Source organism: Pseudophryne corroboree, chromosome 3 (assembly GCF_028390025.1).
Source record: "Pseudophryne corroboree isolate aPseCor3 chromosome 3, aPseCor3.hap2, whole genome shotgun sequence".
NCBI classification, from domain to species: Eukaryota; Metazoa; Chordata; class Amphibia; order Anura; family Myobatrachidae; genus Pseudophryne; species Pseudophryne corroboree.
Window position 1 is genome coordinate 175,572,158 of NC_086446.1, and position 18,186 is coordinate 175,590,343.

At 46.4% G+C, this 18,186-nt stretch overlaps 1 protein-coding gene across 8 annotated transcripts in view; it reads left to right on the forward strand.

Annotated features, from left to right (window-relative positions):
- The window catches only part of RASSF4 (Ras association domain family member 4), a 467,259-nt gene that overhangs the window by 196,175 nt on the left and 252,898 nt on the right, over positions 1–18,186 (forward strand). For 6 of the 8 annotated variants that reach the window (XM_063958612.1, XM_063958620.1, XM_063958614.1 and 3 more), the window contains one exon: positions 17,192–17,270. In XM_063958612.1, the coding sequence (XP_063814682.1) occupies positions 17,212–17,270 (59 nt within the window). In that variant the 5' untranslated portion in view covers positions 17,192–17,211. Of the gene's footprint in view, positions 1–421; positions 576–17,191; positions 17,271–18,186 lie in introns of all 8 variants that reach the window. The other 2 variants (XM_063958615.1, XM_063958617.1) reach the window with 1 other exon arrangement.

Here is an 18,186-nt window from a genome sequence, read left to right on the forward strand (position 1 = left end):
GGAAAGGACAGAACTTGGTGTCTTGGTAACCCTGCTTGGAATGGTATCTTTGAAAATGTTTCACTTGGCCACACTCCAACCCTTTGGTGAAATGAAAAGCTTTAAGCACATATGAGTTATTTGTTCTAAAAAAGGAAATACAATTAACAGGAAACATTTGGCTTGAACAAACAATGTAACTCTCTCAGAGGTGTTCTGGCCAGCGACACCACCTAGATGCCTATCCCTGAGATGGTGGACTGTGGAGAGTACAGCTAATGCACTAAGGGCCATGGCTGGCATAGGTTCTTTGGGCACACTAGGGGTCCCATTTCTCATGTACCCCCTTTCTCAAGAGCTACCTTGTTCAGTGTTTAGACACCACGTAATTGCTGATGTCAATTGATTACTTAACTTTCTCGTTTTCCTTGGTTGTTCACAGAACCCTATTTTCTGCAGCGGAGTACACTGTGTTCTACAGGGAATACATTGGGGTGTCGAGATGGATCTTGATCAAGGCACGAACAGGTTTAAACCTTAGCTGTTCCAGGATGCATTGGGGCCTCCTCTATAACCCCGCCTCCAGGCACTGTGAGGTCAGTTTCGAGTTGGTGTCTGCAGAAGCAGGTCACTTAACAGGGGGACTGCACTGGGCAGCCATGAAAAAGCTTTTAGACGACTTCAAGGGCCGCAGCACTTACATGTCAGGGTGACATTCCGTGCTGCGGCTCCGTCAACTCCCCAGCGGCGTTGCATACTCCTACTGGCTGGTTCCCGGGTACTTGCGGCGGAGACGCTCCAGCTCTAGGCACACGGTCGCAGACGCTCTCCTGGTTCGCGTTGCTTCTACTGAAGGGAGGAGGAAAAAGGGTCCCCCAGGCGGGACCCGCCATTAAATCGCGTTCCGGTCGCAGTCTAAGGAGACGGACTGCGACGCTGGCGTGGACACTGTAACATAGCAGGGACCCCACTATATCTACCAGGGCATAGGAGTACAGGTCGGATATATAAATATCCTCTTTATTAAGACTCCATAGTACCAGGTGGTGAGTACCAGCATAGGGAAGAAGGAGCTTGACCTGTAGCCCCTCCCCCGGCTCCAGGTGCCAACTACTGCTGGTGTTCCCACCCTGGAGCTGCCTCACACTCTCCCTCACTCCCTGACTGAGACGCTGGGTGCCATTTTCTAAAATAGATGCGACTGTTCTCCGGGACTGCAGGGCAAGGTCTCCTTTTGTAAACCTGCCTGTATATCAGCGCCGTGGTTTTACAAACACTTAAGTATTCTACATGTCAATTTTCACAGACACCCTGATAATTATTGCAGCGCCTGACAACCAACAGGATATTAGCATATATTAAAGTATCACAGGTAATTAAGACCTGTGTTTTCTGAGTTCAAACCAGTAGCGGCAAAGATATATATTTTCTCTTACCTGCTATTGTAGGCTTATTCCAATTTTAGTTCCATATGCTGCAAGATATATTAGGATATCACTGGTACTTTGAATATTGGCACAGCGCCAATAGCAGGTAAGGGAAAATATATATCTTTGCCGCTACTGGTTTGAACTCAGAAAACACAGGTCTTAATTACATGGCACTGCACTGATTGTTCACACGCCTGTGATACTTTAATATATGCTAATATCCTGTTGGTTGTCAGGCGCTGCAATAATTATCAGGGTGTCTGTGAAACATTGATAGACTCATAGGCTTGGTGAAAAAGGACTTACAGCTTTGCATATTGCCATAACTCGGATAGATTGGTTGGCACTTATGTTTCCCACAATGAACACTATATGAATAGCAACATTTGTGTCGGAGGTGCAGATTGTCACTCTCGCAGACAGTTGGGAGAGAGAACTGTTACTTTGTTTTGCAACTAAAGGAATAGTGTCAAACAGCCAGTAAGCAACATTGTAAATTGCTGATAACAATCTAGAGAGCCAAGGGGAACGCCTGATATTGTAGTGACTAGCTATATGCTTGTGAAACTCCATAATTTTGTGTCTTTCATTATGATATCAATCAGTGTGACTGTGAAATGAATTGCGGCTAAGTGATACTGTGGTCCTTTAATACAGATAAGCCTAATAGAGTAATGTATGTGTGTGTGTGTGTGTGTGTGTGTATATATATATATATATATATATATATATATATATATATAATTCCAAAGTCATACCGGCACTCCCAATATATATGGACAAATTCCTTTGCTGCGGTGCCCTCCTGGTCAGCGATTGACAAACATAGGGAGTAAACGTTGGTGGCACTCAAGCAGGCTTAATAGATGCAAAGATAAAATTCCTTTATTTGCCTACATGTTTCGGGGAAAAGCACCCCGTCCTCAGGGCTCAGACAACAATAAAAACATACACATATAACACTTAAGTACACCACAGACAAAAGACATTAGTGCAGAGATTTTACTCACCTGTCCTCACGGCGCTGCCGCCCGTCCGCACACGCTGCACGCTTCCGTGTCGCTGAGCGATGACGTCACGGTGCGCCGCGGGGCAGGGAGATCGTCATAGAAACCAACAGTAATCAGTTACAGGCGTCCAAAGAGCCTGTGCGAAAAACATACAGAAATAAAAATACAATATGAGACAACACATTTAAAATACATATAAACCATCGTATAGGGAGAGATCCTAACAATACCTAGCTAACATCAAATTTTTAACTCAATAATGACATATTAAATTCCTCTGTTGCTAAACGAACAGGATGATTACAATTGGCAGATAGCAATTAACCCCTCCATTACAAGCTGCATATGGACATACCTAAAGTAATTATATGACCCTAAAGAAAACATTGTAATCCCAGGTTTTCATTAAGGCCACCAGGAGATAGGGATAGATTACTTTTACAGAAGGAGTCCCGTTGGATTTTTAAGTTGGGAACACTATCTCCTGGTGTCATTATTGCACTGGGGGCATATATGGCACTGGGGGGGGGAGAATATCTGGCACTGGGGCATATATGGCACTGGTGGAGAATATCTGGCACGGGCGGAATATCTGGCACTGGGGGGGAGAATATCTGGCACTGGGGCATATATGGCACTGGTGGAGAATATCTGGCACGGGCGGAATATCTGGCACTGGGGGGGGGATATCTGGCACTGGGGCATATATGGCACTGGGGGAGAATATCTGGCACTGGGGGGGAATATCTGGCATTGGGGGCATATATGGCACTGGGGGGGAATATCTGGCACTGGGGGCATATATGGCACGGGGGGGAATATCTGGCACTGGGGGCATATATGGCACTGGGGGGGGGAATATCTGGCACTGGGGGCATATGTGGCACTAGGGGGGTATATGTGTACCTGGCACATGGGGGGGCTATATTTGGCACTGGGGGCATGTGAGTACCTGGCACCGTGGGGGAATATCTGGCACTGGGAACATATGTGGCACTGGGAGCACAGCCCTAGCAACAAGGACTACCTCCTAGCAACGAGCATGACACCCAGTGCATGAAACACCTGGCAACGAGCATGACACCCAGTGCATGAAACACCTGGCAACGAGCATGACACCCAGTGCATGAAACACCTGGCAACGAGCATGACACCCAGTGCATGAAACCCCTGGCAACGAGCATGACACCCTGAGCATGAAAACCCCTGGCACCGTGCATGGAACAAAGAGCATGAAACCCCTGGCAACGAGCATGACACCCAGTGCATGAAACCCCTGGCAACGAGCATGACACCCTGAGCATGAAAACCCCTGGCACCGTGCATGGAACCAAGAGCATGAAACCCCTGGCAACGAGCATGACACCCAGTGCATGAAACCCCTGACAACGAGCAGGTAATTGAAAAGTAATTAGAAGCCTTACTGTAGGACTTAATGTGTAATGGGCATTACGGTGTGTGGCATAATGTATCACGGACATTGCGGTGTGTGTCATAATGTTTCACAGGCATTACGGTGTATGGTATACTATATCGCGGGCATTGTGATATGTGGTATAATGTCTCAGGGTCATTGCAGTGTGTGGCATAATGTATCACGGACATTGCGGTGTGTGTCATAATGTGTCAGGCATTACGGTGTGTGGTATACTATATCACGGGCATTGTGGTATGTGGTATAATGTCTCAGGGTCATTGCAGTGTGGCATAATACATAACGGGCATTGCGGTGTGTGGCATAGGGTATAACGGGCAGGGCATTGCGGTATGTGTCACAGGCATTACGGTGTATGGTATACTATATCACGGGCATTGTGGTATAATGTCTCAAGGTCATTGCAGTGTGTGGCATAATGTGTCACAGGCATTGTAGGTGCTATAATGTATCGGGCATTGCAGTGTGTGGCATAATGTATCACGGACATTGCGGTGTGTGTCATAATGTGTCACAGACATTGTATGTGCTATAATGTATCAGGGGCATTGCAGTGTGTAGCATAATGTATAACGGGCATTGCAATTCCTGTCATAATGTGTCACAGGCATTACGGTGTGTGGCATAATGTGTCACAGGCATTACGGTGTGTGGCATAATGTGTCGGGGGCATTACAGTGTGTGCATATTGTGTCATGTGCATTATTGTGTGCGGCATAATGTCTAAGGGCCATTGCAGTATGTGGCATAATGTATACTGGGCATTACTATAAGGAGGAAAAATGACAAACAATGTAAGGGGCATGAATCAGGATTATTTTTCTTTCCTGTGGTGGCCAACGTATGGGCGTGCAGGTTGCAAAACTGGGGTATAAGGTAGTCTTTTCCTGCAATGCCACGCCCCTTTATGCAAAACCACGCCCATTCCAACGAAACCACGCCCCTTTTTTGCTGCGCGCATATTTATCCCTTTCTTTCTCCCAATTATGGGACATGGGGGGGGGGGGGGGGGGCACCGAAGAATTTTTTGGCTTGGGGGAGAAAAATTTCTAGTTACGCCACTGCCACTGCCGCCTATTACATTCAGGAGGCGTCCTCTGAGGCAGGTGTATTGGTAGCCAAGGCATCGACTACGTCCATCCTGGCTCGCCGTATTCTGTGGTTGAGGTCATGGAAGGTGGATCTGGACTCCAAAAAGACCTTGGAGGTACTCCCTTTTAAGGGAGACATCCTGTTTGGATAAGACCTCAATAAAATTGTGGCTGTCTTGGCGGCTTCTAAGACTGCCTTTCTCTCTAACACTTACACTTCCGCACATAAGGCAAAAAGGTACCACTTTTCGCTCCTTTCGTCCTCAAGGGAAAGCAAAAGGTCAGGCATACCCAAGACAATCTTGTGCTTCCAAAACCACAAAGCCCAAGGCTAAACAATCCTGGGCAGCCTATCAGCCTGCTTCTACACATGACAAGCCTGCTGCATGAGAGGACAGTCCTCCTCCTAGAGGATCCCAGGGTGGGAGGCCGTCTTCTGAGATTCACCCAGGTCTGGTCAAAGACCATTTCAGACGCATGGGTGCGAGAAGTTGTCTCTCACGGGTATGCAGTCTCTTTCAAGAGGCGTACCACTCGCCAGTTCTGCACAATGGTTATTCCTTCGGATCCGTTAAAGGCGCAAGCTCTACAAATGATTGTGAGTTCCCTCCTGGATACAGGAGTGGTGGTGGTCCCGGTACCTCTATCCCAGAGAGGCAGAGGATACTACTTGACGCTGTTTCTAGTACCGAAACCCAATGGGTCTTTCCAGCCAATACTCAGCCTCAAATCACTGAAAAAGTTTGTTAGAGTATCCAAGTTCTGTATGGAAACACTGCGCTCAATTGTACTGGCCAGAGATTATATGGTATCCCTGGATATACAAGATGCTTACCTGCATATACCTATTGCCATATTGCATCAGCAATATCTGCAGTCTGCTATTGGCAACCTTCACTATCAGTTCCAGGCTCTGCTGTTTGGACTGGTCACGGCCCCTCGGATCTTCACCAAGGTTATGGCCGTGATGACGGCTCATATCCGTCGCCAGGGAGTAAGGATCCTGCTGTATGTGAACGTCTTGCTAATCCTGGCAAACTCCCACGATGTCCTCCTCCTCCTCAGTCATTTGCAACTGATGTTAAACTTCCTACAAGCCCACGGAGGGCTCATCAACTGGAAGAAGTCACCGCTGGTCCCTGCTCGGAGCATGGTGCACCTGGGGGCACTGCTGGACACACACACACACACAGTCAATGGCTGTTTCTGTCTCCTGAGAAGGTCCTGAAGCTTCAGGACAGGATAAGATACTTCCTCTCTCGCCCCAAAGTGTTGATACACTCGGCAATGCAAGTACTAGGCCTGATGGTATCGGCTTTCGACATGGTAGAGTACGCTCAATTTCATGCAGAGGTTAATTCTTTCCAAGTGGGACGGCCTAACTCATCGGATCAGGTCTCGCATGATCTCCTTGACTCCGGAGGATCGTCTTTATCGCTGACCTGGTGGCTAAAGGACCAGCAGTTAAGCTGGGGCCGTCCCTTCTGGATCCCCTACTGGGTCCTTCTGACTACTGATGCCAGTCTGAGGTGCTGGGGCACAGTGTTGGAGCAACACTCTTTCCAGGGTCGGTGGATCAAGGAGGAATCACTCCTCCCAATAAACATTCTAGAATTGCGGGCAGTGTTCAATGCTTTGTTTCTTGCCCTGCCTCTGTTAAACAACAGGCCTGATCAGGTACGGTCAGACAACGCCACTACGGTGACATACATAAACCATCAAGGAGGCACTCGAAGCCGCATGGCAATGATGGAAGTGTCAAGGATTCTTCAGTGGGCGGAACGCCATCTTCCAGCCATATCGGCTGTGTTCATTCCGGGGGTCCTCAACTGGGAAGCGGATTTCCTCTGTAGTCAGGACGTGCATGTCGGGGAGTGGAGTCTTCACCAGGAAGTCTTTCAACTCCTAGTGGACAAATGGGGCCTACCAGATGTAGTCCTGATGGCGTCTCAACACAATCACAAAGTTCCAGCCTTCGGATCAAGAACCAGGAATCCTCAAGCAGCGTTCGTGGGCTCACTGGCAATTCCATGGAACTTTCGGCTGCCCTACGTGTTCCCTCCTGCCCAGGGTCCATGGATGAAAATACTGCCAATCACTGTGATACAGGGGCATCCAAAAAAAAATTCTGGGAGTGCCGTATTAATGCCGTATAAAATGAGTGATAAATTGATAATATACTACATAGTAATGCCCCACTAATGTGCCAGCCCAGAACACCTTCATAGATACCAGCCATTAGGTGACAGCCCAGAGTATCTCCCTATGTACTTACCTCTCCAGGTCCTGTCTCTGAAGCCTGACCATCTACTGCCAACGCCATTGAGTCCTCGCACACCACTGCAGTGTAGTCCTTACTCTGGACACATGCAAGTGTAGATGGGCTGTGACTTTGTCTGGCAACAATGCCATGAGCAGCTGCTAAACTACCGCAAGAGAAATCCCAGACAGGGAGTCAGACTGTAGACGGGGAAAGGCCGCCTTTGGGTTTGAGTCGTAGTTTAGTATAGTACAGCAAGCACAACAGCCTCCGGAGTTAATTGATGTGAGCATTAATATTGAAAATGACTTATACAGGGGTTAATACTACATGATTTTTAAAGACTGTTAATTAAACATGATGAGAGAGATGATATTGTTTGGCAGTCACAAAAATTATTTATTATGTCGGCACTAGAATTCCCTATTGTATAAATGTCAATAGGCTGCTCTGTATCGTATAGTGGTCACTAAAATTGTAGCGATCACTAGTGTACCGTGATGCTCTCTGTATTTTATAATGGCCACAGTAGTTATCTGTAGTGTTTAATGGCAACTAAGATGCCCTCTGTATTATGACAGTCACGGTACTTCTCTCTGTATTATATAATAGTCCTAGGGTGTTCTTTGTATGGTGGCCAATAAGATGTTGTGTCCACTGTATGTTGGTCACTAAGATACGTTCGGTACTGTATAGTGGTTATTACAATACTCTCTACATTGTATGATAAAACCGAGGGTGCTTTTAGTACAGGAATACTACCTATATTGCATAGCAGTCACTTGAATTCACTTTGTAGTGGTAACTAGGATGCTCTCTGGATGGGTGTCACTAAGTTGCTTTTTGTTGTGTGGTAATGTACTCAGTATTGTGTGACTGTCACTAGAACCTCTCTGTGTTATGTGTTAGTCACCAGAATAATCTTTCTGATTTGGTGGTTTGAATAGATTGCTGCAATGAGATTGCAACAAGGGCTACTGAAATTGCTGCGTACATGAACAGTGGGATATGTGAGAGGGGTGCAATGAGTGGCTGCCGGAACCCTTAATCGTGCTCCGACTGTTTTATACAGATTTGTAGCTTCATTGCTACACAGTAATGTGATTTCTTTAATAGCAATTTACATTAAAACCTAGTACTGTATCGTGCAAAAAATATATCACACATATAAGTGTTTTCCAACTGTACAGAGGCAAGGAAACCATGGTCACATCAAATGCTTTTCATATGGGTTGCGAACAGGTACTGTCAAATGAGTACAGTGTTTTCAGACTGTACAATTGGCACTGGGAACAACTATAGTGGTTAGTGGCTAGGGGGGGGAATCGATTTTTCTATAGAAACCTTTAATTACCCACGTTATACTTTTCAAAGTGAAGATACCCTGCCTCTTTTGTAATTAAAAACAGGTCTACACATATAGCTTAAATAGGAAGCTTTGAGCTTCAAAATCAACATTAATTTAGCACAGAACATGCCAGTTGTATTCTGCATGATACTGCAGCTTTGGAATACAAGTGAATGACTCATGGTAAGCAAACCTCTTTGGTCAATAATGTATGTGTACAGAAAAACTATAATGGATGAAAATGTAAAATATAATTTTTACAGATAACTATAAAATTTAGTCTAGAAGAAGTAAATCTGTCAGCGTCTGGGGTCTTACCGACACGCCGGGGCGGCGGGGTTTGCTGTGCAGGCGGCTTGTGGGCAGCGGCGGAGGAGGGCTGTCGCACCGGGTCCGTATGCAGCGGTAGGCGGCAGTGGGGGGTCCACTCGTGACGGTGGGACGCTACTGCAGCGGTCTCTCTCACTTAGGCGGTTGCTAGGAGACCAGGGGCAGGGAACTGTGTGGTGCATACGGAAAGGTCTGCATTACTGGGAGCCGCCATGTTGGAGACCAAATTCTGAAGCATAGTGCAGGCTTCCTGTTTTTTCCAGCCAATCCAGGGAGAGTTCTCCTTATAAAAGGGGGCTGGTTTATGACAGGGACGCCAGTGCTTCAAGTTACAACCCAGTTGTAGGTGCTTCAGCCTGTGCTCCCAGGATTCTTGCCGTGTCTTGGTTACTCCTGACTCTGCTTAGCCGTTTCTTAATTGCTGCTGCAGTCCTGCCGTTTCTAACCTACTGCCGCCTATGGAAGCGCTCCTGGAAACCCCGGTCCAGTAAGAGCCTTTGGGCACGGACGGTCTTGGGCTACAGCCTCGTCTTTCAAGTCACAGTCCGCAGTTCTTTATCTTCAGTCACGTCTTTAAACCACCATTCACAGTCCACAGATCATTATCTACAGCCTCATCTTTCAAGCCACAGTCCGCAGTTCTTTATCTCCAGCCACGTCTTTAAACCACTATTCACAGTCCGCAGTTCTTTGTCTTCAAACCTCGTCTTTGAGTCATCATTCACAAGCCTCAGTTCTTTCCCTCAACCTTGTTCTCAAGAACTACTACTCACTGACTCATAGCTCCACCTACGTTCTCCTTGGATCCCTCGTTCCATGAGAAGGAACTATATCCAGCCTCCACGTCTTCTTTATCCACAGTCAACTACTTCCTTGGTCAAGACTCAGCTGTCAAATCCTCAAATCCAGCCAAACGTGACAGTAAGCACTGGCCCCATGGATCCGACTGGTGATCAGGCCTCAGGAGGTGATTCTACCTCGGATATTTTGTCCCGTTTGAGTAAGCAGGAGGCCTCACAATCTCAAATTGTGCAGTTTATGCAGGATATGTATGACCGCCTCGAGCCTCTCTGTGTTGCCATGACGGCTCCTCAAGTTGTTTCGGCTGCTCCCACAATAGCGCCTCCGGCCCCACTTCCTCCTGCGCCAATCCCACTTCCACGTTTGCATTTGCCATCACCCAGTAAGTTCGATGGGAATCCAAAACTATGTTGCGGCTTTCTTAACCAGTGCGAAATTCAGTTTGAACTCCAGTCGGCCAATTTCCCTTCAGCGCTAATCAAAATAGCCTACATAATTTCTCTGCTCTCTGGGCAAGCGTTGGACTGGGCTTCACCTTTGTGGGAGAGAATGGATCCCATCCTTTCAAACTATTCAGACTTCGTGGCCACTTTTCGAAGAATCTTCAACGAACCGGGCAGGACCTCTGCCGCTTCTTTGGAAATCATGCGCCTACGTCAGGGCACATGTACGGTCAGTCAGTACGTAATCCAGTTCCGGAACCCTCTCCTTAGAATTGAACTGGAATGAAGAAGCCCTCATTACAGCTTTCTGGAATGGCCTCTCCGAGAAGATCAAGGATGATCTAGCAACACATGATGTACCAGACAAATTAGACAAGTTAATTTCCTTGTGTAATAAATTAGACCTGAAGTACAGAGAACGCTGTCTGGAGAGATCACGGTCAGATCGACCCAGGCCCCGAGTCGTTCCACCACCGAGACAGCCATCCCGACTACCGAAGAACCCATGCAGATCAATCGTTCCCGTCTCCCCAGAGACGGCGACAAGGGAATTTTTTGCATGTATTGCGGTGCATCCGATCACTTTGTTAGATCCTGTAGTCAACGTCAGGGAAACGCCCGCTCCTAACTTGTGCTGGAGAGGTTAAGTTAGGAGAATCCCCTGAATTACCTGCCAAGAAAGAGTCTGTTTTGTTAACCCACCTGGAGCTCCCTTCTTCCACCCTTCTCATCCCTGCACTGCTTGATCCGGAGCCGCCGAAAGCTTCATTACTTCAGCTCTGGTTAAACGATCTGGAATTCATACTATTTCAATTACTGCAGTGGATGGAAGTTATATTCCTGAGGGAATTATATCCTATCGTACTATTCCTCTCAAGATGAAGGTCGGAGTTCTTCATTCAGAAAACATCTCTTTCCTTGTAATTCCTAAAGCCTCTCACAAACTGATCCTAGGGTTCCCGTGGATATTAAAACACAATCCCCACATAGATTGGCAAACCATGGATGTTCTCTCTTGGGGACGAAATTGCTTCCAGAACTGTTTGCCCTTAGTAAGACCTCTCTGTTCCTCCAGCCTTCCTGTGGAATACCAGGCCTTCCAAGATGTTTTCAGTAAACACGGGGTGGACACCTTACCTCCACATCGCACTTGGGACTGTCCCATTGATCTGGTACCAGGCAAAACTCCTCCCCGGGGTCGAACTTACCCTCTCTCACTCCCTGAGACACAGGCAATGTTGGAGTATATCCGGGAGAATTTGGACAAGGGGTTCATCAGGTCTTCCACCTCTCCGGCCGGGGCAGGGTTTGTTTGTTTTTTGTCCAAGAAGGATGGGGGTCTGCGACCTTGTATTGACTATAGAGGTCTCAACAAGATAACAATTAAGAACAGATATCTGTTGCCTCTGATTACAGAACTATTCAACCGAGTTAAAGGAGCTACTGTGTTTTCCAAATTGGACTTATGGGGGGCCTACAATCTTATACGTATTCGCCCAGGTGACGAATGGAAGAAAGCGTTTAATACCCGTGATGGGCATTACGAATACCTGGTAATGCCTTTCGGCCTGTGTAACGCCCAAGCTGTCTTTCAGGAATTCGTCAACTAAATTTTCAGAGATCTCCTCTATGACTGCTTGGTGGTATATTTGGACGACATCCTTATCTTTTCTAGGGATCTGAAGACCCATCGAGAACAAGTCAAAGAGGTTCTAACCCGGTTAAAGAGGAATCGGTTGTTCTGCAAATTAGGGAAGTGTACCTTCGAAGTACCCATGATCCCATTCATCGGTTACATCCTCTCGGGACAGAAGTTACAAATGGATCCTGCTAAAGTCCAGGCGATCCAGGATTGGTCGCTTCCTGCAACCCTTAAGGGGGTTCAATGTTTTCTGGGATTCGCTAAGTTTTACCGAAGATTCATTAAGACCTACTCTTCTGTCATAGCTCCCATTACCACATTAACTAGAAAAGGAGCAGATCCTGCCAAGTGGCTCCAGAGGCTTTTGAAGCCTTCTCATCTTTAAAGAAAGCCTTCATGACCGCCCCTGTCCTTCAAAAACCTGATCTCAGCCGTCCGTTCCTGGTTGAGGTAGATGCCTCCACTGTAGGAGTAGGAGCAGTGTTGTCCCAACTCTTCGAAGACCAGAAGGTCCATCCCTGTGCGTTCTTCTCGCGAAGATTCTCTCCCGCTGAACAGAATTACACTATTGGAGAACAAGAATTACTGGCCATTAAATTAGCCTTTGAGGAGTGGAGGTATCTGTTGGAGGGAGCTCGGCATCCAATCTCTGTAACCACGGATGACAAGAACCTCCTATATCTACAATCAGCTCGATGTCTGAACCCACGCCAAGCAAGATGGGCACTCTTCTTTACCCGTTTCAACTTCAAACTTAGTTAACGACCAGGTTCTCTCAATAGAAAACCAGACGCACTATCTCATTCACTAAGTACTGAAGAACCCACTGATCAGTCAAAGGAACAGTTTATCTTGGAATCCACCTCTTTCTCAGCAACTCGTACTTCTCCGCTTCCTCCTCCCGGGAGAATATTCGTTGCCCCGAATCTTCGTAAGAAACTCCTTACATGGGCTCACTCCTCCTCCTTTATGGGCCATGCAGGTGGTCAAAAAACGTTCAAATTCATTCAGCGTTCTTACTGGTGGCCTCGACTCAGGACAGATGTTCAAGAGTTTATAGCTGCTTGTCCGAAGTGTGCCCAACATAAAAGTCCTAAAGGTATTCCATCTGGTTTACTCCACCCATTACCTGTGCCGCAAAAACCATGGACGCATATCTCTATGGACTTTATTACTGATTTACCTGTTTCTGGCTGACGAAATACCGTGTGGGTCGTAGTTGACCTGTTCTCTAAAATGGCACACTTTGTTCCTCTGTCTGGTCTCCCATCAGCATCCCAGTTGGCAAAATTGTTCATAGCAGAGATCTTCCGACTCCATGGTCTACCGCAGAATATTGTATCAGATAGAGTTCCTCAGTTTGTGGCCAAGTTTTGGAGATCCCTATGTTCTGCTCTTGGTGTGAAACTGAATTTCTCCTCAGGGTATCATCCCCAAACAGATGGTCAGACGGAGAGAGTGAACCAGGACCTGGAGACATTGTTACGTTTATTTATGTCTTCCTCTCAGGACGACTGGCTGGACTTTCTCCCATTCGCAGAATTTGCCCATAACAATCTCTACCATTCTGCTACAAAATCTTCTCCATTCTATATAAACTATGGTTTCCATCCAATGGTTCCTGACTTCCAACTTCTACCTACGCTTGAGGTTCCTGCTGCAGAATTAGCACTTCGATAATTCACCAAAACTTGGAGACAAGTTCACGAGGCTTTGCTTAAGACATCCAAGAGGTATAAGACCTATGCAGATTTAAAGCGGAAGGCTGTACCAAGTCTTAAGGTGGGAGATCGAGTTTGGGTTTCCACACGTAACCTGAGGCTGAAGGTACCTACTGAAAAAGTTTGCTCCCAGGTTTATTGGGCCCTACCCAATCGAGAAAGTATTAAATCCTGTGGCTTACAAGGTGAAGTTGCCTCCGCATTTAAGAAACCCTAATGCATTTCATAATTCTATTTTAAAACCGTTGGTACTCAATCGTTTCAGAGCTGCTCTGCCTAAATCTCCCAAGATCCAATCAGCACAAGGAGACTAATTTGAAATTTACAAGATCCTCAACTCCCGCAGACGATATGGTTGCCTCCAGTATCTCGTTGATTGGAAGGGATATGGACCTGAGGAAAGGTCTTGGGTAGGAGCAGAAGATGTCCATGCTCCAAGACTACTTCGGGCATTTCATGCCAAGTTTCCAGCTAAATCATATAGGTGTCCGGAGTCCACCCTCAAAAGAGGGGGTATTGTCAGCGTCCGGGGTCTTACCGGAACGCTGGGGCCGCGGGGTTTGCTGTGCAGGCAGCTTGTGGGCAGCAGCGGAGGAGGGCTGTTGCACCAGGTGCAGCGGTAGGCGGCGGTGGGGGGTCCACTCCTGGCGGCGGGACACTGCTGCAGGGGTCTCTCTCACTTAGGCAGTTGCTAGGAGACCAGGGGCAGGGAGCTGTGTGGTGTATACGGAAAGGCCTGCATTACTGGGAGCCGCCATGTTGGAGACCAAATTCTGAAGCTTAGTGCAGGCTTCCTGTTTTTTCCAGCCAATCCAGGGAGAGTTCTCCTTATAAAAGGGGGCTGGTTTATGACAGGGACGCCAGTGCTTCAAGTTACAACCCAGTTGTAGGTGCTTCAGCCTATGCTCCCAGGATTCTTGCCGTGTCCTGGTTACTCCTGACTCTGCTTAGCCGTTTCTTATTTGCTGCTGCAGTCCTGCTGTTTCTAACCTACTGCCGCCTGTGGAAGCTCTCCTGGAAACCCCGGTCCAGTAAGAGCCTTTGGGCACGGACGGTCCCGGGCTACAGTCTCGTCTTTCAAGTCACAGTCCGCAGTTCATTATCTACAGCCTAGTCTTTCAAGCCACAGTCCGCAGTTCTTTATCTTCAGCCATGTCTTTAAACCACCATTCACAGTCCGCAGTTCGTTATCTACAGCCTCGTCTTTCAAGCCACAGTCCTCAGTTCTTTATCTCCAGCCACGTCTTTAAACCACCATTCACACTCCGCAGTTCGTTATCTACAGCCTCGTCTTTCAAGCCACAGTCCTCCGTTCTTTATCTCCAGCCACGTCTTTAAACCACCATTCACAGTCCTCAGTTCTTTGTCTTCAAACCTCGTCTTTGAGTCATCATTCACAAGCCACAGTTCTTTCCCTCAACCTTGTTCTCAAGAACTACTACTCACTGACTCATAGCTCCACCTACGTTCTCCTTGGATCCCTCGTTCCTTGAGAAGGAACTATATCCAGCCTCCACGTCTTCTTCGGGATCCGGTCTGAAGATCGACCGTGTCTAGGTCGACAATGTTTAGGTCGACCACTATAGGTCGACAGTCACTAGGTCGACATGGATGGAAGGTCGACAGGGTTTCTAGGTCGACATGTGCTAGGTCGACAGGTCTAAAGGTCGACATGAGTTTTTCACATTTTTTTTCTTTTTTTGAATTTTTTCATACTTAACGATCCACATGGACTACGATTGGAACGGTAAAGTGTGCCGAGCGAAGCGGTAGCGGAGCGAAGGCACCATGCCCGAAGCATGGCGAGCGAACGCGGTGCACTAATTTGGGATCCCGGTCACTCTACGAAGAAAACGACACCAAAAAATAATAATCCTCATGTCGACCTTTAGACCTGTCGACCTAGCACATGTCGACCTAGAAACCATGTCGACCTTCCATCCATGTCGACCTAGTGACTGTCGACCTATAGTGGTCGACCTAAACATTGTCGATCTAGACACTGTAGATTTGATGAACCACACCCGTCTTCTTCATTCGCAGTCAACTACTTCCTTGGGCAAGATTCAGTTGTCGAATCCTCAAATCCAGCCAAGCGTGACAAAATCTATAAAGTTAGCTGCACCTCAGTGGGGTTGTCTTTCTCACTTTGCTACACAGTGGTGTAACTTCATAACTTACTCTTCTACACATTACTGCAAACCAATTATATAATTGCATAAAAAGCAGAAAGTGTTTAAGAGGCCAAAGTTTTCTTCTGGCATATTTTATGAGATTTGATTGTTTAATTAGTAACTTATTCATATGTCAGAGACATAGAGGTTTATTAAACGGTGGATTTTCAAAGCCACGGATTATCTGAAATATGGCAGCAGAATTAAAAATGGCAACACTGTTAAATGCAGATCACACCTGGTATTGTACGTAATAGTATTGCTGTTTTACTTTCTGAAAAGGTGCTGATTAGTAACTACAGTAAACCCCACAGAGTTGATGAAAAGTAAATTCTAGTGTGTAGAAGTGTTGTATTTTGAACGCCAGTAGTGAAGTAAATTTATATTTCATTACACAAATGCACAAATGCCTCTTGGCTATCCGATATGCTTATCTTCATAGTGAATGCCATTTGTGCCGAGACTGAAGCATGTGCTATATTGTCCACATTGGACCTGTGCACAACTCATTAGGTGCACACAGCTTCAGTTTTAATGAGCAGTTCATTGTGAAGTAGGACATACCTCCAGACTGTCCCAGCATACCGACGCCGGGATCCCGGCCGCCAGGATGCCAGCAGGGGACTCAGGGCTATTTCCATTTGTGGGTGTCCACAACCCACTGAGCCCGCAACCGGGATCCTAGCGCCAGATCCCAACCGCCAGTCACCCAACCCCAACCCGTTCCAGCTATAGGGACAGAGTCATGGCTTAATCTTACGGTAACCCAAAATTTGGACTGAACCAACAAAATCATTTATCATTACTCTAACGCGCCTACGGCATACACTGTCAATATTTTAGATAAGGGGAGGGGTCTGCACCAAAGAAAACCTTCACCCTGTGCTCCACAAGAACCGGCCCTGCTTGTAATATCATATTAGGTTGCCAGTCGTTATTTGAGGGCTTTTATTTGCACATGCTTAGCCTTTAATCTGTATGAAATTCACTTTCAAAATTAGATTGTCACTTTAATTTTTATTAGATTTACCATTGATGTTGAAACGTATGTATGTGTGTGTGTGTGTGTGTGTATGTGTATATATATATATATATATATATATATATATATATATATATATATATATATATATATATATAGAGAGAGAGAGAGAGAGATTTTCTACATTTTGATGTCCCAAACCTGTTGCATGTGTTAGCATTTTTTTATACTTTAAATAGAGATTGTATCTGTAAAATGTCCTGATACCTATTTTAACAGCTGCCCAAGCCATGTTCAACATGCTGTGAATGAATGTGGTCCAACGCATCAGATGTAGGTGTATAGCTAAAGCCCAGTTTTCAGGTCCTCCTCATTATAGGTCCACCAAATGTTACTACTTTTAGACATTGGTTATGTTCTTAATAAACCTGCTGATATTAAAAACTAGGACAAGGCTTTCACAGTTAAATCCCATTTTATAGTTGCAGTCTAGCCTGTCTACCATTTTTTTATCCAGTGTGTTATATACTCTCTGTCTATTGCAGGAGCATAAGGAATTCTAAGGATGGGAGATGGTGACTCAAACCTATATGTGAGGATCAACAGCAACAAATATATATTAAGGTAGGAATTAACTATTCAGCAGTTGGAGTCAATCTGCCCGGCATACAGTATATTGGAACAATGCAGAATTTTTTCCCTAATAATAGAACTGTCAGGTATTTTCCACAACAAAAAAACCATTACAGGGTAACACAAAGCACTTCTACGTAGGTATAAAGGCATACTTTTCCTAAGCTATGATTTATAAAGGTTACTTTTGTCTCTCCAGTATGGCCCTATAGCTACAGTTACAGTTATACTTGTAATTAGGGTGTTTAAATACATAGGTTACACTCCAAGCCCACAGTATGTACATATTACACATAGACATGGTCTTGGTATAACTGAAACAAAAATGCTGCGATGTATACGGATACAGTCGTCCTTCACATGGGATGCAGTTAATCTGCCGGCGGATGGGATCCCTGCAGTCACAGAATCCCGACCGCGATGACAATGAGGCTATTCCCACTTGTGGGTGTCCACGACACCCATAGATTGGGAAAAGAACCTGTGGCGAGCCGCCTAGCCCGCATCGCGGCAAGTGCAGCGAGCCCGCAAGGTGATTCTTTGCACCTACCCCACTGCCGGCATACTGACGGCCGGGATGCCGTTGTCTGTATACTGGCGGCCGACATCCCGACCGTCGGTATATCATACTGATCCCTTTCACACACAGAGCCATAGCCATAGTCTGACAATGACACGCTTATGTGGCCTGATAGCAATTCATCCTGAACAGACACATTTACAATAACAAGCTTACATTTCAGACCAACCTACTCCCGCTTAAGAAGCAGGGTCGTCTTTTCGTATGGGCTCAGTGGGCTCTTGCCCAAGGGCCCCAGGAGTATAAGAGCCCTAGGCTGATAGCTGAGGGTCCCCTCTTTCCAGGGGTACCAGATTTTTGAAAATCGGCCCTGGGGAACCGAAGATA